Consider the following 20,737-nt stretch of genomic DNA (forward strand, 5'->3'; position numbering starts at 1 on the left):
AATATTGTTCTCACAAGACTTATGGATACACCCATTACACAATTTCTCTCTCCAATTTTTTTCCTGCAATGTTGCCTTCTTAATTTGCCATTTCTTCACTAAGTCATGTCAGTGAACTCCATGCATTATCTTTAGAAGAACCCCTTTCCCAACTACACAGGGATAGGGTGGTTCTTTGCACCAACCCAAAACTCCATCTAAAAGTAGTTTCCCCTTTACAAGTTTAATTTTCTTTATATTTTATTGCTGACAGTACAAACAGTGCATCATTATAGAACACAATGAAAACTGGGAAAGGGAGATTAACAGAACAATGTAGGGGAAAGGGGATCATGACGAGTGGTCATCATCACTGATCAATAATATAACATATGTACTTGTATTCTCAATTACATCTCCAACACCTTAGTTCAACCTTCCCATCACAAAATGGAGCAGTTTCAGCAGGTTGATCCTAAAAGATAGAACGACATGACATTGCAGTGCAGTATATAAAACATGTCAGTTTCCTAGCTGGCGTGAGTATATTCCAGGGTGGTTGGGGACAGGATTCATCGGCATATCCCCTATGACGTTAGGGATGTATTTGGTGGATTACATTCTTGCTGTCTAAACCAGCCAGTCAAAGGCCCCCAGAGGTCCTTAGGTCCAGGCCTTAGGAGAATGAGCTTCCAAAAATGTGATAACTGTTCTTAGCAGAAAGCAATGTCACAAAGCCATGCTTTACACCATTAAAAAGCAAAACCAAAGGGCATCTGTCCCAATGCATAGCCACTCTGCGACGAGTTGTAGGTGGGGAGTCTTTGACATATCCCAGCAAGCCCACTAATGGATAGTGTTGTAGTCCTTGCCCCGTGAATATTTGTACGGGATTGAATATCTCCTTCCAATAGGATACAACCTTAGGGCACTACCTGGCCAGATGAAGAAAGGCAGCCTGCAGAGCTTTGCAGCGCTGGAAGCAATGGTCAGAGCTTAAACCCATCTGAAATAACTGTACAGGAGTGCAGTAAGCGCAATGTAGAAATTTGAAATTAAATGAACGCAATCTATAATTCGGGGACATGCATTCCAACTGGCTGCAACAAAAAGCCCACTGTGCATCTGTAATGGGGGGTCCAAATCCATTTTCCAGTGGTCCAAGGCTTTTATGGTAGTTGGTGTGTGATGTTATAGAGTTGCATGATTAGTTTGCATTCGGATGAATCTGTTTGCATGTGTTCCAGTGCCAAGAATGTTGGGGGTGGGATTGGAAACTAGTCATATGATGCTAATGCATAACATGCAGCTCACAGCTGATAGAATATTAGTGTGTCAAGGAATGTGATCTGTGGGGCCGCCACAGCCTGTAGCGATGAGAGAAATTGATCAAACTAGTGCGCTTTCCCAATGTTGCTCTTTTCTAATAGAGGGGGAACTTGAGAGTTGTTAGCTAGTGGAATAGAATGGGCATATAACATCATAAGATTGGCTCTATTCCTCAGACATTCCAAGGCCCATCCAAGATTTTCCATGGTATTAATTTCCTTTCCAGGAAATGTATATGGTTGGTAAAGTGCTGCATTGAGAAGGCAAGGTGCAGTCTGGTCCATCTCAATAGCTGTATGCAGTTGAAATGGTGTTGGGTAAAGCCCGAAGTGCAGGTATTGGGTTTGAGCACTGTAAGTATAGAGCAATAAATCAGGAGCTCCCATTCCACCTTGGGACAGTGGAAGGGTAAGGAGTTTCTATGCGATTCTGGATTGTTTGCTCACCCGTATTAAATTCATCATGGATGATTTTAAGACTTTGAAGAATTGTGATGTGAACGTATAGGAATATTACTGAACAGGTAAAGAAGCTTTAGCATATCAATCATTTCTGTTATCGCTATCTGACTAGCTAAAGATAGAGGCAGTCTAGACCAAGTGATTATATTCTTCTCCAGCCAGGCAATCGCCGTACCGTAATTTGAGCTCACCACTTCTGAGTGTCCTGACTGAGCCAGATGCCCAGATATTTAACCCGACCAGTAACCCATTCAAAAGGATATTCCATTGTGAATTGTCATGTATGATCGGTGAGTGGAAAAAATATAGATTTAGCTCAGTTTATACAAATGCTCGAGAGGTCTCCAAAACGGATCATACCACAAGTCATGGGAGCTAGGTTCACTTCTGGATCACGGACAAAGAGTGTGATGTCATATGCATACATAGAAATTACAAGCACTCTAGAGGTGAAGCCAATTCCTTTGGTGGAATGGTGTTGTCATAATCGTGCTGCAGGTGATTCAGCTGCAATGGCAAATAATAGCAATGACAAAGGGCACCCTGCTGTGTGCCCCGTAAAATAAAGAAAGTGTTCAGAGATAAGGTTGTTCATGCTTCTCCGAGCAGTGGGAAGTGTGTATAGCAGGCATATCTGCTTTGTTAATTTCGGACGGAAGCCAAGCTGTGTGAATAAAGAGCACGTATGTCAATTCCAATGACTCAAACGCCTTTGTGGCGTCCAATAATGCAGCCAAGGCAGATACCTGAGGGTCTAGATGGTGCATTACTGCAAATAGAGTACGTAAGTTGTGGGATGTTGACTTCCCCGGGATGAATCCGGATTGGTTCGGCCTAACGATCACTGGCAGGAGCTGCTGAAGTCTATTGGGGAGAAGTTTAGTGTAGATTCTATTATCGACATTGATTAAAGACAAAGGATGGTACGAATCACATAGATTGTTTTCCCTGGTTTTAGTAACGGAATATAGCAAGAAGATGTGATGCTAATATGAAGTCATTTTATAGAAAGAAGTGGTTAGTCCTGCCAACCCTGGTGCTTTGTATGACCTTCAGTAGTGAATGGTTCATCAAGATAGGCTCTGGCTATGTGCGCTAGGTCAAGCCAAAGCAATTGGATGGTGTCAAAGTATTCGTCCAGGTCTATTGTTGATGAGGTTGAGGAATAATATTTAACATAAAATGAGGATATAACAGCAAGTTATGCCATTAGAGAATTAATTGGCGTGGAATAAGAATCTAGCAGTTCTGTAATACTTGTGGAAGTTCTGGGAGTTCCTAGCAGATTGTCTAGTGTTTTTCCCCAGTGATCCCCCTCCCCATACCACCTAGCCTGAGCATGTTGATGTAAAAACTAGTCTCCCAAAGGGCTTTGTCCTGAAACTCAGAAAATGTTTCTCTGATGTTAGCTAAGAGTTTGAGATCACTATATTGAAAGTATTGTACCTCCATACCTTGAATCTCCCTCTCTAGATTAGCCAGGGTTCTCCTCATGGCGGTCAGCACGCCAGACTGTTTTGTGATGCATGCCCACCTGATCACCACCTTAAACACCTACGGTGACGCACCAGTGCTCATGTGCATAGGACGGCTCCCAACCATCTGATCACATGGCATAGACATTCCTCTGGTACAGGCACCAGAGGGATTTCTTTTCACCCCCAACAACCTTAGGAGCTGGGGGAGAGTGGGGGCTTTGTAGATGGTTTCCCTGAAATGGCGATCAGACCACGCGTCGCGCTCACATAATCTCAGTGAAACCAAAACTGAAATGAACCTTGAGGCATATTTCAGTTTGACTTTCTATGTTCTCAGGGGCAATCTTGTCCCCCGATCACATAGAAAGACGGGAGAGGTATCAATAGAAAGGGGGGAATCTCCCCTTTCCAATGCTGCCCATTCCTAGTAGATCCCTGCTTGGGATGTGCACAAGGAGGGTGACCCCCCTTACAAAACCAGGTTGTTTTGTGATAGGTAATTATGATGTCTCCTCAATATGTTTTGTGCCCTTCCCTGTCGCGAGTGAGGTATCATTTTTCTCGGTAGACCTGGAGTAAGGCTGGGTGGTAGGAAATGTGTGGATCCGTGCAGATTTCAAGATTGTCCCACACAGATATTTGAGAAAAAAAATGTCCGCTAAATTTGAGGTTTGCAGGTGAATCTGGGTAGGAAAACGTTTGGGGCTCTATTTTCTAGCTGTTAGGGCCTTGTTGCATGTTTCTCAAACCATTGCTTAACTTGGTAAAGGCAATTATTGAGGAGGTCCAGTTTTCAGTCTACAGTTTTCAGGCTTGATTTGACAGCCATAAGTGTAATTATCATGTAACTCTGGCTCATTCCAATTAGGTACGGCAGGTTCAGATTCAGTGTCTTGCCCCAACTGGCAAGTGAGTCTTTGGTTCTCAAAGGAGAACTTTAATTGTTTTGGGTCATGCTTTCCCAGCTTATGTTGTCCAGAGAGCATCCAGTATTTAGCCGAAGTTACCAGGTTTCTGAAAGGCACTAGGAGCCCGAAGTAGCCTCACTATGTCACATTGTCAAGATTTTAAGAGGACAATCTAGGTCATTGACGAAAAGGAGACAATGCCCCACCACATCCCGATTACCCAGTACCTCGGAGGGCACAAGCAGGCACAGTGGAGGAGCAGGAGTTTAGTGACCTATGTGCGTGGAGTCTGGTGTTGATTCTTTGAGGAGGAAGAATATTGGGCATTTCCTGCACTTCTCTTCCTTCTTTCTGCCGGAAGAGCACTCTCAAAGAGCGCTCACCTTGCTGCTCAGCAAAGCTACGCCCCCTTTCCCTTTCTACCCTAATCAATCAGTGGAACTACCTGTTTTCTTCACTCAACCTGATTTTGAGGCAGAAAGAGCTCCTCGTAAACTAGATGTCAAAAGAGCATTAATGTGTTATATTGACAGAACCAAAGGCTTTTGCAAAACAAAACAAATCTTTGTTCTTTTGCACCCCCTCAGAAAGGTAAACACATCTCTAAATCGAGGATTTTTTAGATGGATCATTAAATGTTTTCAAACATGCTATATCAAAGCTAAAAGAACTTTGAATATAACCCCTAGAGCACACTCTACTTGTGAAATAGGGGCATTTAATAGTTTTTTTGGCCAACATCCCCATAGCTTTCATTTGTCACACAGCTACATTGGCTACACTACACACTTTCACTAAGCACTATTGTGTGGATGTTCTAGCACCCCAACAAGCTAATGTAGGACAGGCCATGCTAAATATACTTTTTCAAACAGGCGCAACGCTACTGGTTAGCCACCGCTTTTGGAGGACAGTGCTATACAGTCTACGCATAGCATGTGTATCTACAGCCACACATGCCTTAAGTGAATTATATTACTTACCAAGTAAGCATCTGTTCTTGGCATGTAGTACTTTAGTGCTGTAGATTCACATGCACCCACCTACTCCTCTGTCACCTATAATCGTTGCAGTCTATACTTTCGTATGGATTGACATCTCTTTACAAATACTTACTTATACTCCAATCTGACTCTCCTGAAGAGAAAATAATCTAATAATGAAGTCGATGCCCAGGCGCACTGTTACCAAGAGGAGGGAGTCCACTTTCCTCGTGGCTCGAAAGACTTCTTCAAAGAAAAACAACTTGCTCAATCCTGAACCAACACTAGATGGCAGGAGTATGGAAAGCATGTGAATCTCCAGCACTACATGCCAACAGCAGATGCTTACAGGGTAAGTAACACAATCCTTTTTTCTCCTTGTTTTTCTTGCTCTTTCTATCTGTGCTGTACTCTGAAGCACATGTAGAAAGAGGAAAAAGCCTCAGAGGATTGTTTATGTGCAGGAAGGTGACCCTACATGCACAAAAGCATCCCTGCCTTTAATGCAGGCACCCTTGCACCATAATGCAAGGGTGAATGCATTGGCGCTGCACAGCCGTTTGTGCACTAGCGCAGGTTAAGAGCAGGAAAGAGCCATATCTTGATAGATAACTGTCTTGCTGTGTTACAATGTGTGAAATAATGATAAATATGGTCCAAAGAATTTGCTGCACTTTTAGAGATTGTGCAATTAATTTAATCTCACTGAAAGTCAGTTCTGCAGCATTGTGGAATGACATGTTCTAACTACTTTCACTGTCTGTTTTTTTTCCCAGACTGTTGGCCACTGGCTTGGTTCCTTTACAGCGAGTTCAAAGTCCCCCACTAACCCAATCAAATCCAAATTTGCATGCATTCAAAGATGGGACAGAAGGTAACACTCCAAGGCATGGACACAGGCGGAACCTGAGCCAGACCTCAGCTTTAAGTGCTGATAATGTCAGCTCTCCTGGTAATGGTGAGTCCTTCATATTTCTCCCCTAAGGCCTATGAACAAATTCTCCAGAAAAAGATGCTTCTTAGCTTCCCTCAACCAGATAAAACCTCCTCTTATTAAAAAATGAAGATTCTACTACAGTCATTGGTCTAACCCATACTTTGATCAGCTGAATATCAACATTGTCATCTAGCAGTTGCGAAAGCCACTTTGTATGTTTTTGTAGAGATTTCATTTTTTTATTACGAGTCACTGTGTTTTTGAGATCACTAAACTAGAGGCACACATCCAGCAGTTTCTTTGTTTTTGAAACCAACTCCTGGGGAATTAAATCTTTCTTGACTACACAGTTTGCCTTAACACAAGGCTAATATTAAATTGTTCTAGGCATAGACTGTCAGAACGAGCCAAAAGTGGCCGTTAAGCACAACTGTAAATGTATGGCATGACTTTAGACGTGAACTTATTGAGCAGCATTTGGAGTTATTTATAAGCATCTGAGCTACTCAAAAATACATGCTAGCTTCACATATTAGCAAAACCTGAATAGCCTTTTGCAGAGTCTTCAACTCAGTTACATCAAATATTTCTGAATATTGTTGTGGATGACATTGTAATGTAACATGGTAATATCAGAGAGCCCATATAAACTTTGCCTCTTAGTCATTTTGAAAGCTGCTTATTGGTATGCCTTCTTAGAATGTGACCTGATTTGAAAACATCCTGAAAATGCTGAAAATTGGATGTACTTAAAATAAAAAAGGTAATGAGGGCTATAAAGAAACAATAGTAGTTTGCCTTAAGTGCGGCATATTTATGAGAAGGCTGCACACATTGTCCACAAATAAGCAACATGCCCTACCCCTATAGTACACCAGCACTCCCCAGGCCATTGCAAAACTCACATGAATGTGTGTTGCTCAAGGTACATAGGGAAACATACATACTATGTCACTTTTGCGAAACCTCACTGACTTTTCTAGAAAGCCATATGACTTCTCTGCAAGTTGTAGTCATTGATTGTAACAGACCCTGCTGGTGGAAGGGAGCAATGGATCCCTTTAACCTCTGCACCCCACCTACAGCATATTTTAACGAACTACTTCCTGAGTGGCCTAAAAAACGCATACTTTTGCATGGGCAATGTTTGCAATACCGAGAATATTACTTAACCGTAAACTATGTTGTAAAAAGTTGGGGCTCCTTTTGCAGGAGGATTCGTTCCCAGTTGAAAAACATATGCTCCATTCCTAAGTCAACAATATAATTTAAATTTCAGAAGAGGAGTAGTCCATTTTTATAATGATGAAATCTGCAGCACACTTGGCATTGCTCTGGTATATGCTTGTTACATAGGTTATGTTAAAAAAACAGAGACATTAGCAATCCTTTACTACTTAAAACACACCTGACATGTAATATGGCGATTAACATATCCAGTTAAACTTCCTATGATGAAGGCACATCATTCTACTACATTGCACATACATGTTGTAATGGGTGATCATTTCTTGATGCCAAGTTCCCCAGGAATTGTCTCCTCTCCTCCATCCTTCATCAATAAATAGTGAGAGGCATCTGTGATGACATTATTCAAATATGTATCCCTGAAGGCATCTGACCTGATATAAGTTGAGAAGCCACACAATTCAGGCAGTCCTCCTTAAAGCTAAATGACAAGTAGCCCTTTCAGTGGTTATATTGTTCTGTAGTAGGAGATCTCTGTTATAGTCATAATCTAGTGAATAGTCCCGCCCATGTGCGTGGACCCCGGCAATCAAAAATAATCTCTTAAGTTGTCAAAAAATGCAGAACTGCAAAGACACTTAAGAGAGAATTTAAAGACAAATAATGCAGCCTATATCCACAGGCTACACTGTCCAGTACTTCAACTAGAAATTCCACCAAAAAAACCACACACACAACGCAGCCTGCTCAGTTTCTTCCATAGAGAAACTTGCCTCTACCAGTAAAAGCCTCTGGAATGATAGAGAGGAAGGCATGGACAGACAAGCCCCATAGGCTGCCATTATGTTGCTTAAATAGGATACTGTGCCTTTAAGAGAACTTTCCAGAACTTCTCCCAGTATCCCAGAATGCACAGCAGGTCCCTTTTACTTTCAGTTCTTTTTGAAGGCATAACACACCAGACCTGTAGCATTCCTTACATGAATATCTTTCTCCACTAGGGAGGAGGGCGGGCGCTTATGACTATACCAGAGATACCCCTACTACAGAACTGGAGTTACAGGTCAGAAACTACTTCTTCTGTAGTAGGGGATCTCTGTGTATAGTCATAATCTAGTGAATAGAATGGCAAGCCCATCCCCACACCAAAGCGGCGGTGGAGAGAAGAAAATTAATACCACTTTTGCGCGAACAAATTTCGCAGCGAAGCCTTCCCAACCTGAGCATCTGCCCTGGCATCAGTGTCCCGACAGTAATGCTTAGCAAAGGTATGAACCGACTTCCAAGTGGCCGCCTTGCAGATTTCTGCAAATGGACGGAGCAAAGCTGTCATGGCAGCTTTGCCCCTGGTGGAATGAGCCTTAGGTTTACCTCCTAAGGTCTTATTAGCTTTTTGGTAACACAACTGTATGCAGGACACAATCCACCCAGAGATGGACTGCTTAGAGTTAGCAAGACCCGTCCTGACCGAACCATAATTGATAAACAATTGGTCTGACCTACGAATATCTTTGGTTTTATCCAGATAAAATTTCAGCACCCTCCTAACATCCAGGGAATGTAGAGACCTTTCCGCTGGAGATGAAGGATTCTGAAAAAACGTAGGCAAAGTTATGGTCTGGTTGACATGAAAATCAGAAATAACCTTGGGAAGAAATTTAGGGTGAGTACGCATAACAACCTTAGCAGCATGAAATACAGTATAAGGTTCTTGGCAACACAACACCTGAATTTCACTCACCCTGCGGGCCGATGTAATGGCCACGAGGAACGCCGCCTTCCAGGACAGGTGCTGCAAGGAAGCCTTATGAATAGGTTCAAAAGGCCCCTTCATCAATCTGGACAGCACCACATTCAATTCCCATGAAGGCGAAGGAAGCCTGACAGGAGGGAACACTTTCTTCAAGCCTTCCAAAAAATCTTTGATCACAGGGATCTGGAAGAAGGAAGTCTGTGAAGGGTATTTCCTGTAGGCAGTCAATGCAGCGAGATGAACCTTAATGGAATGAACATTAAGTCCAGACTGAGCCAAATGTAGAAGGTAAGGAAGGATGACGTCTTCCTTGCACGTCGTCGGGTCATAGTTCTTGGACTTGCACCAGATACAGAACCTCTTCCACTTGTAAGCATTGGAAGTCCGAGTGGAAGGTCTCTTAGACTCCTTCAGTATGTCCAGGCAATCTTCAGGCAGATTCAAATGGCCATATTGCACTATCTCAGGAGCCATGCCGCCAAACTCAAAGACGAGAGGTTGGGATGCAACATCTGCCCCCCGAACTTCGTGAGACGGTCCGGCCTGCACGGCAGCCGTATGTGAGGAAGGAGAGACCGGTGAAGCAGGTCCGTGAACCACCACTGCCTGGGCCATTCCGGGGCAATGAGTATCATCTGTGCCCTGGACCGGGCCAGCTTGATGAGTACCGCCGGAATCAGGGGAATGGGTGGAAAAGCTTACAGAAAGCTGTTCGACCAGTTGATCCATAGCGCATTCCCCAGCGTCCCCTGCTGGTAGTACCTGGAGGCGAAGTCTCGGCATTTGCTGTTTTCGTCGGTGGCGAACAGATCTACGTCTGGAGTCCCCCACCTTGAGATTATTTTTGATTGTCGGGGTCCACGCAAATGGGCGGGACTATTCACTAGATTATGACTATAACAGAGATACCCCTACTACAGAACTGGAGTTACAGGACAGAAACTACTCCTTATCCTTTCCACAAAAAGAAATGTTTTCCTTAAAACGTGAAACCAGTCCTCCTCCTTCACCCTCCCCCTTATGGGAGAAAAAGCAGGCCTTTTTCTGATTATAACAAATATGGTGCTTGGTCCTCCTATGACCGCACTTTCTTTCTCTTATTCCCCATGGTGATCAAATATTTCTTTACTTGTTTGTCTACTCTTTTGTGGCACCTTCAGTTACTTAAAGCAATAGTATAGATGAATTTATCAAACATGGAGACCAATAGAAGTCTGCATTATTGTGGTAGACGGAGAAATCGGCAGACAAGATTGGCCTGGCTGTTCTTATCTGCTATCACTGTCTATGTTTACTACCTACATTTTATTTCTAATCAATATCTATCTGCCATCTTTTTTTGTGATTAGCAATGATCAAGATGTTTTTGGGGATAATCGATTGTTTGTACAAAGGCAAAAAACAGTCTTTCTTGTCGCTCTGACTTGAATATTGAAATTCCTGAACCTAATGCCATATTGGGTGGACCAACCTTTTCTTTGCTTTTGTACTAGTAACTGGCAGCACATTTGTTAATCCTTATTCTTGTATTTTTACACATGCACACAGCATAACATTATGGGTGTTATTAGGTAAACGAGCCACATCAAAGAAGATGTAGTAGTCCATCCAAAATATAAAGAAACCTTTGTTTGGAGGAGTGTAGCAAGTATTCATAATTTGGAGAAAGCCTTGTTCCAGCGATATATTTCTGATTGTGAATTAACTGTCGTTTTTCACCCTCCCCTTGTCTTTAGGTAAAACACGTCATGTTCTGTCAGAGAATATGCACAGCTCTCCCGGGCAGATGTCGAAGGCCAAGAAAAAATCCAAATCGGGGTACTGCCGGAAGGAAGGGAAACAAGAAGGTTTGTGTGACATTGCTCTGCATTTTTGTATACTATCGTCAATTAAATAGAACATAGCAGGCCTTTAATTTCACATTTGCAGGTGCATCAGATAGTTAACTTTTGTGACGTGATTTTTAATAATGGCACCTGAGTTTTAAGTACAATGTTACTTGAGAAGGTCCAGGACACTGATCCTTCCAGAGAGTTCGTCGACCTGCGCAGCTAAAACCTGTTGTGCAAGGGCAAGCACTTCCAGATTCGTTTTCGAGTGTTTCACCCTGTTCATTAGTTTGACATGTTCCGCCCATAATAGGCCCAGGCCCACCGCTACTGTACTGATATCTTGGTGAAGTGTCGCCTTGGTATAAGCGATGGCTTTTAAAATCTTGGGCCATTGTTGGTGCACAGGTTCTCCTGAGTTTCCCTTCCAGATTCTTTAAGTGCAGAACGGCCTCCAACCACAGATCGAGTGCGCCCTGCTCTAGGCGGGCGAATTAAGAGCTGCTGCCACCGCCTCTGTCTCCACTCCAGTGTGCAGGGCGTGCGCCTCTTCTTATTGTCTGTACATACCAGCGACTGCCTCTTTGTTGTTGCCCACGTTTCGTGGCCGCTGTGGAAGTCACCGGGCTCCCACTTCACAATCGTTCTTCAAAGCTGTGCCCTACCAGGGTCTGAGCCTGAGCATATCTTCTCCACAGATAGCCCTGCTACAGTAAGTCATTACGCTCGTCTCTCAATTCCGTTACGTTGCCAAGGTTGCAGGTCGTGCGTCTATCGAGTGACACATGGCCCTGGATGGAACAGGTAATACCCTGGTAGCTTCTGCAGAACAGCCCTAGGAGTTTCAATATGAGGCTGTGCGATCTGTGCAGGCCGCCGGGCAGCGGTCAATCCTAGGGTGGGAGTGCCACCGCAGTATGAACAAAATCAGCACAGTATTATGCAATAATGTTGGCGGACTCCCAGTGCTCCACCTATGAGGGTATCACTCAGAGATCACCAGTACCTCCTCACGGCAAGCAGCCGCGCTCAGTGGTAGGTTTTAAGAAAGGATTCGATTGGGCCGAGGGTACCCAACGGTCAAGCTACGCCACTGGGGAGAGTCTGCTTCATGTTCAATCTACTGTCTTTCTCTCCTCAATAGAATACCTTTACAATCCCTTGGGGGAGGCACACATTCATATGCATTAACAGGAGATTGATGGGTGAGGATTGGACACGTATATTGGGACTCCTGAGGGGTGGGGGGAGAGAGGAATGGCTCCCTGGTGGAAAGCCACACTTAGGATGAACGTGGACTCCCCTGTTACCCCCCCTCCCGGGTGTCCCCCGGCCCCAAAAACAGCGTTGGCCCATGGATTATGGAAGCTTGCACAGACTAAGGACCCCTGGTAGTGTAATACAAGTTGTAGTTTATTTTACAGTGACACGGACTGAGTTCTCTTGTGTTGTTTCTCCTTTTTAAGGTCTCACTGTGCCAACGCACATGCGTTGTCTGCGAGACTAAAATAAAGAGGCTTTCAAAAATGCTCCCAAAGGTTTTTCCAGGCGAATTGCCTACAGTGCATGTGTGTGGGCGCGTGCACATCGCACACCATTTGGCAGCCTGTGAGTCTCTAGGCATCAGACTTCAAACACTTCAAAGGAATCCGCTCCCCTGCCCGCCCGCTGGTTCAATCACCTTCCGCTCTACCACCGCCACAACACACGATATCAAACTTCACCGATGTGGCAGTTGCTATTCATCATTCAGATTGACTTTGACTTTGAAAGAACAGATGTCGGGCGTTCGCCTCAACTAATCGCTTTCACCTGTGCGCTGTTATTCGGCTTATCTTATTTAATAATTAAAAAACACCTCCTGCCACACTTAAACAGGCTGTCTCTTTCACATTCTAGCATGTAGCACTTGTTTTAGTATCCATTTACCAGCCCTCTCTAAAAAAAAAACAATCAAATCAAGTCCTGCAGCTGTCAGGAGAGCCTTGTACCTTATTACCGTATATGTGACGAAAGAAAGAACCATTGAGCTCACCCTTACTTCAAAAACATTGTATCTCTGTTGGATACAGAGCCCTATTTATTTGTAGTCCTGCCCAGAACCTGCAGTGCGAAGTTTGTGACGGTATTCATTTGGTAAATTGAGGATTTATGACTAAGTGGAACTCTTGTGGGTGGTTCAGACTGGAGAAACGTTGAGACACGGAGAGAAAGTTCTTAGATATATAGCACAATTCTATTAGGCGGCATGCAACCACTGGCTGCCCGTGTCTTAGGGAGCAAGTTTCTGGCAGAATTGATTGACTTCACGCTCCTGAACTGCGCTTAAAATCACAGCCTCTCTGGGACCATATCATAAACGAGTTGCCTAGGATCACACAGTGCACTTTAATGGCCGTCTGGATTTTGGCTCCGTTCGCCTGGTGCCAACGTTGAGAATTTAGCAGCTGTGTGTTTCCCGCTGTGGAGATTGCAGGGCTGCACAGACAAACTAAATAGTTCCTTTCTCGCTAGGTCAGGTATTTCTATTGTATTATTATTGCTTTTAAGTAGTGCTTCATGCCGCCGATGAGCTGTCGAAGCGTACTAGCAGATGGACAGCCCCTTTACATGATAAGTGAGTGCTTGCTTGCGGAAAAAGTAACAGTGAAAAGCCTGCTTCCTTCTGCAGATAACTGGTTGTTTAGGGGAATTAGAAGAATGTATGTGTAATGTTTTTAGGTCGAGGACCGTAGGCTGCGCTTGCGCAGTTCGGTCCGAAGGTTTAATGTTTCTTAAAATGGGGGCTTGAACCCGCCCCTCTTCTCCATTGGCTGGCCTCGTAAATGCCTGCCAGCCATTGGAGGAGAGGGGCGTCACTCCCTTTAAGCCCCGTCTTTTCCTGATTCAGGGGCGTTTTTTCTCTCTTCTTTCTCTCCCTGACATCATCGGGAGAGAGCAGCCCCTCATCACGCTACCTGCACTCACCAGTCGGCCCTCTGATTGGTGTTCCTTATTAACCAATCTGAGGGCCGACTGGCGCGTGCAGGCAGCGTGAGCAGACTCTGCCTCGCTTTTCTTGCCGCCGCCATCAATCACCCAAGCGGTTGAAGTGCCGCTTGTTTTTCTTTTTTGTCGTATTTTATATTTTCTTGTTCACTACCTTTTTAAACCACGTGGATAATATAAACATCAACCAAGTGAAAAGACAACTTTTTTTGCGTATAAGTTGAATTTGGAGCTTGGCACTCATGGACAGGATGGCGACGTTATGCGTCTTTGGTTTGACGTTTCTCTCCTTGGTTTTGCAACAGGTAAATAAATGAGTGGTGGAGGCAGGCGTCGCAGAGGCCTGGGTGCTGGGTGGGGGCAGGCAGTCAGGTCTGACGTGGGTGTCTCTCTTGTGTGCAGGTGTCCTGCTCGGGGGTCTTCCAGTTGGAGGACTTTGTGAACGGCGACAGTCTCCTAGAGAACGAGCGCGCCTGCTGGCCCGACTGCCGAACCTTCTTCAGGGTCTGCCTGATGCACTTCCAGAAGGTGCCCTCCTTGGAGGCCTGCACCTTCAGCTGCCTCGTCACCCCGGTGCTAGGGGCCAACTCGTTCACCATCACCGAGGTCCCGGGATTCAGCAACCCCATCAGGCTGCCCTTTAAATTCACCTAGCCGGTGAGACTGCGGGATGAGTGCAACAAGATCGGGGTGTGTCTGTGTATGGGGTGGGGCACAGGTTAATCAGGATAGTTGTGTGTGTGTTTAAGGCTTTGCCAGTGAGGTGCGTGCTAGGAAGGATCGGATGACAGAGGGAAGCTTTAGCATGTGAATGAAGATGTCCTGGTGTGTGCGATTAACACAAACTGCATGCAGAGGACGGCCCCGGCCCTGTCACCCTGTACTTTACTTCGTTCCCGCAGGCCCCCACGACTTCTGACGTACATCACTGAGAACCACGATGCGTCCCAAAACTAGAAGCACGTCTAAGAAAGCTACACTGGTGACACAAGTGACCGGTCCTATAGACCTTTTCATATCCAGGGTAAACGACACCATTGATAAGAGTATTATCCTACTGGAGAAAAGAGTCTCCTTGGACCTCATGCAGGCCAAACGATCCTCGCTCGGCTCACTTGCCACCGCAAATTCCCCTGCTCACCAGGTTGCTAATAATTGCTCTTTACCACTGCCACTAACTATCGTTCCTACGATGACTGTACCAAATTCTGTAGATTTATCCGTAACCCAAACAGACTCTGATCAATCATATGTCGACCTTGAAGCAACCCCAGACTTAGAAGCCTGCCAATCACCGACTGAAAAATTAGACCAGAGTGCCATTAGTAATCCCTTACTACCTGATCCAGTAACGACCTTAGAACCAACAAAAACAAGGAAAAACACCTCCACCCTCCCTAAGGCTATGCCAATTATCAAGGAAAAACCTAAAACAAAAACAAAGAATCATAATCTGATCACGCCCACCCCAAACTCCTCGGCAGGTATCCCCTGTTGGGTGGAAAACATGGTCATGGACCTAAAATCAGACCTCGAAGCTAATATTACAGCACAGATCAAACCCCTAATATCAAAGTTGGACAGACTTACGTCACTAATCAATACGAAATGCAGTTGTAAGGCAAGCGGGAACGGTCCCGCTCCAACGCACGGGGCAAAGGAAATACTCCCAAAAAAACCATCTAGTCTCAAACAAATAACAGGTATAACAAACAAGCCTCACACTTCACCAACCAGAAAAGCGGCAGTAACACAACCCCTAGCTAAAAAAGGGAGTAATCTAGATGCCCCCCAAGACATTCCGGTCGCGGTAGATCTCCCCCCTGCTACACAAATAGGTCCAGCAGGTCAAACTAAAACAAACAACCGACAAACAAAAGGAAATACCACCATTCCAGCAGAGACCCCCTCCCTAGAAAAACCACCAGAACTGAAGACCAAGCAGTCTCGGCCCAAAATAATCAATTTACCCCCGGAAGCTTCTCCCTTCGTGGTGGTGTTAACAGCTGTTCCCCCACTGAAGGAGGGTGTAAGAGAAACTTTCGCGGAGCTGAGGAACAAATGCGCCCAGTGGCTCCAACTCCACAAACCCTTACCCGCTCACATCAGGGGTGATATCTTCTCCGCACGCAGAGGAGATTGGGTTGGCAGAAGCACGAAGGCAATAGCGGGAGATGTCATCAGCATCAAATTTAGGGAGATAGGGGCATCAAATTATATCTGCAATTCACCCAACAGAGGACCAGCCACCCAAATAAATCCCCTTCCCTTGTCCTATTTCCTACCCCCATCTTCAAGGCAAAATTTTCCCTCTCCCGTACTCCCATTAAACACTGGGCCTATAAATTCCTCTGAATACAATACGTATCAATACCAGCAGCACCCACACTTGCCACGATTCCCACAAATTCCACAACAATCAGTTTTCCAGTGGCAACCACCCGCCCAACTTCCTCAACCTATACACCTTGCTACCCAACCACCTGCTCATCCTCCTCAATACCCATATCATACCACCCAACAGTGGTGGCAACCCCAGCAATCCACGCAACACAACACTCACCTATGGCAGCAGCCGCGGCAAGGACGGTTTCCCCCATTCAACCCACTAGGCCTTAATCACCAAGAAAGAGATAGGGACGAATGGAGTGGACAGGAACACTGGAGAAAGTACAGTGACCCCACACGTTGGGATAGCTGGAATGGCATACAATTAGCAAACAGGTATAGCGCCTTGGAGTGCGTCGATTGACTACCACAACCACAAGAACACTCCCAAATCCACACAGACCTATCGGAACCCACGGTCTCCCCATTAGTCCCTCCAGACCCAGAGATTCCTCCAGCCCCAGAGATCTTTAACGAATCAAAAAGAGTAAAAAGCTCAAGGGACAGTCTAACAATCCTGAGCCTGATCTCGTGGAACATCGCTGGACTAAGGACAAAAATAGAGGATGGGACAATCATGCACCACATGCATAATCACCAAATAATATGCATACAGGAGACATGGTCATTACAAGAACATCACCTGCAGGGGTACAAAACGTACTCCTCTCTCGCGCAGTCGGGACACACAGGTAGACCAAAGGGAGGTCTGTGCATCTATGTAGCCAACACTATCCAAAACGCTAAAATAAAGGTTATAGAACTGGCATCTAATTTGCAGATCCTTGGTCTTTTCCTCCAGAAAAAAGAGTCAATGGTTATCATCAATTTTTATAACAACCTGGATGAACTGGACTTTGAGGGAGTCCTGGCCCACCTCCACGAAAAATTAACTACTCTCAGAATGAAACAAGGAGAAAGAGGCCCGGCCGCAATAATATGGGCAGGCGACTTCAATCTTCACGCCTGTACCCAACCAAAAAGAAAATGTCCTGGCATGGTGACAGAAGATGGCCTCTCACTCACCCATTTCTTGCATAACAAAATGGGTAGACAAATGAATGATCTCCTATCCGACCTGGATCTCCAGATAGTAAACACTCTGGACTATGGGGATAACTCACTTGCACCTACTTATATAGGAAGAGGCTACAAAACCACGGTAGACTTCATAATTATATCAACATCCTTACAACTAAGAATAAAAAACTTTGAAGTCAAACCGAATCTTCAAAGTGACCATGCAATATTAACCTTGGAAGTCTCACTAAACTATCAACAATGTTCTCCAGCAATAATAGCCAACGCATTGACCCAGGAAAATATCAATATGGATAAAGTAAACGGGTACTCAATAAAATGGGGAAGGATAAACCCAGAGGAACTCACCAAAGAGTTAATAAGATCAGTCTATCCCCAAATCAAAATTTGTTTGGACATAGCAACTAAGGACGTGGAGCTTCTAAATAACTTTGCCCAAATTATGGACAAACTAAAGGTTTTACTCACAAAAACACAAAAATCCGGTCCATCCCGGCCCAAAGGCTGGTTCAACCAAGAGTGCACTAAGGCTCATACAAAATTGAAGCTAGCCTTAAACAAAAACGAAAGGGATCCCCGCACAATAGCCACCCTCAGAAGCGAATATCACAAAATTAGGAAAAAGAGGAAAGAGGAACTGAAGCAAGCGCTGTGGCATGAACTCCACACCAGTGCCCAAGAAAAAAACTCTCAAGCCTTCTGGAGAATTATAAGAACTCCTTTCTTGGCAGGCGACACTTGCCCAAAAATCGAAGCTGCTATAGACGCTGCAACTTGGGTATCACACTTTACCAGCATCTTCCAAAAACCAACCTCTGATCAAGAGACGGAAGAGGAGGAAAAAACATTCCTACCATACCCTATAGACATAAATTTTGAAATCTCTGAGATTCTTGTGGCATTGAACTCAACCAAAAAAGGAAAAGCTCCAGGGCCGGACGGAGTCCCGGCAGACTTTTTTAAACACCAAACAGAACTTTGGGCACCGATTTTAACAAGGGTCTGCACCGCTACGGCAAAATTAGGAATTCTGGAGTCATGGACAAGGTCCATCATGGTGCCGATATTTAAAAAAGGTAACCGTATGGACCCTGCCTGCTATCGCCCAATTTCTTTGCTGGACTCACTGGGAAAAATAGCAGGAAGAGTGATTTTAGAAAGACTTCAGGACTGGGCGGAAGAGAGAGGCATCCTATCCGACCTTCAATTTGGATTTAGAAAAGGACTAGGTACTGTGGAACAAGCCCTAAATTTATCGATAATCTTTGGAAAATATGTGCATGCAAAGAAAGCAAAACTTTACATGACCTACGTAGATTTGTCCGCGGCTTTCGACTGTGTCTCCCATACAAAATTGTGGTCCCTTTTAGCACAGATGGGGGTAGATCCATCACTCCTGAACTTTTTAAGGGAACTCTATTCCAATCCATCCGCAAGAGTCCGCTACGGGACAAAGGGGGAACTGACGGCGTCTTTTAGAGTAGAGCGTGGGGTCAGACAAGGATGTGTCCTGGCACCCTTCCTTTTCTCCCTCTATACCAACAACTTGGAGGTCGAGCTCCTGAAGGGTGCCCGTGATCTTCCACTGGCCAAACATCGCCCGATCCCCGCTCTACTCTACGCGGACGACGCCGTCCTCCTTGCACAAACCCCCCGTGAACTCCAAAGGTCCCTTAACAGATATTCGCAGTTCATGAGAACCCTTGACCTTCATATAAACGTAAAAAAGACTTTCGTAATGAAGGCTGGGGTTGGGAGGAAACAGCAAAACTCCATCTACCTTGGCAGCCAAAAAATAGACTCTACAAACGAATACTGCTATCTGGGAGTCATGATAGATAATAAACTCTCCTGGAAACCAGCAGTAGAAGCCAGAAAACATTGTTTTAAAAGAGCATTAGCCGCATTGGTGTCATTTACACAAAAACTAGGAAAACGTCCGCCCAGGGAATTGATAACCATATACAAAGCTAAATGTCAATCCACAGCTTTATACGGAGCAGGACTATGGGGCCATACGGATGTCACCTCTCTGCAAATTGCAGAAAACAAGTTTTTCAGATTCCTCTTATCCGCCCCCAAAAGTTCCTCGACTTACGCCTGCCACTTAGAATTGGGGGCACCATATATCGAAGATCTTGCCAAAATTCAACCACTCCTCCTTTGGCGACGTATCTGGGCGTCAGATAAAAACGACATTACAAAAACAATACTGGCGGATGCAATGTCTCTGGACTACGTTTTAAAAATTAAATGGCTGGCCTATATCCGGACCTTTCTCTTTGACCTTGGAATAGAAAAATATTATTCAAACCCCGAAAAAATTGGAGAACTCTCAAAAAATAATTTAAAAAAACGAGCCTTGGACCATCTGGGTAATCTAAGACTACAAATAGAAGCTGGGAAACAGTCGGTGCAGCACGCAATAATGGTTCAATCTACCCTTTTAATGCAGCCCTATTTAAACCTTGACATTGGTACCTTCAAACGATTTCTCCTGATAAGATTCAGACTGAACATATTTCACAAACTGGTAGCTTTCCCAACGCCAAACGTTTGGGACCCAAATCCACTTCCATGTCCATGCGATGGGATATCAGGTCAAACCACCCTTCATACTGTTCTGTTCTGCAAATTTTATCAGGAACACCGCAAACTTTGGTTACTAACTCTTTTAAAATCTTGGGGTCTTAGACAATGTCGAGTAGCCATGTTGAGCTTGCAGCTTTTGGATACCGAAGCCACATGTTACCATGTTCTTAACTTTCTGAAATGTATATATGGACACAGGAAAAACCTTTAATTATAATAGTACTGTATAAATTACCGAAACTCCTTTTTGCTGTTTTTAAGTAATCTGTAATTATATTTCACTGAAGATTTTTTATCTGTACTGCTTTTATGGATCTTTAAAATCCGAATAAAGTTTATTATTATTACAAACTGCATGCATGTAAAAGACTGAGGGGCTCTACTGTGTAGGGTTGAGTGACCGGAGACACTGTTGTATGTATGCCCAAGCAGAGAGAGTGTGTGTGTGCGTGTGCATGCGCATGTGTGTGCATGCGCATGTGTGTGCATAGTCTGAGGGGCTCTGCTGTGTATGGTTGAGTGACCGGAGACACTGTTGTATGTATTCCCAAGCAGAGAGAGTAGAGAGAGTGTGTGTCTGTGTGTGTGTGTGCGTGCGCGTGTGTGTGAATTGCTGTAACCCCCTGAAACAAAGACCTAAGCTAAAGTAATAGAAACTACTGATGACATAAAAAACAAATGAACAGGATGGACTGGAGGATGATGTCTTCATTAATATAATTACTTGTTTAAATGTGCATTATTTAAATAGCTTTTTGTCAATAGTGTCTACAAACGAGCACTTACAGGAACCCCTTAATTTTACACGTAATCTACTGACAGAAATGTAATAAACACGCAATTACATTGCAACCTAAAATATACATATTCGAACAATATGTGT

The 20,737-nt window shown here is 44.4% G+C and overlaps 1 protein-coding gene across 1 annotated transcript in view; it reads left to right on the forward strand.

Moving 5' to 3' along the window:
- The window catches only part of LOC147732751 (roundabout homolog 2-like), a 1,033,034-nt gene that overhangs the window by 963,874 nt on the left and 48,423 nt on the right, over positions 1–20,737 (forward strand). The window contains exons 24-25 of the mRNA XM_086957318.1: positions 5,915–6,096; positions 10,753–10,863. Coding sequence (XP_086813444.1) covers positions 5,915–6,096; positions 10,753–10,863 — 293 coding nt within the window. The remainder of the gene's footprint in view (positions 1–5,914; positions 6,097–10,752; positions 10,864–20,737) is intronic.

The sequence above is a fragment of the Lissotriton vulgaris genome, chromosome 2_1, assembly GCF_964263255.1.
Source record: "Lissotriton vulgaris chromosome 2_1, aLisVul1.2, whole genome shotgun sequence".
NCBI classification, from domain to species: Eukaryota; Metazoa; Chordata; class Amphibia; order Caudata; family Salamandridae; genus Lissotriton; species Lissotriton vulgaris.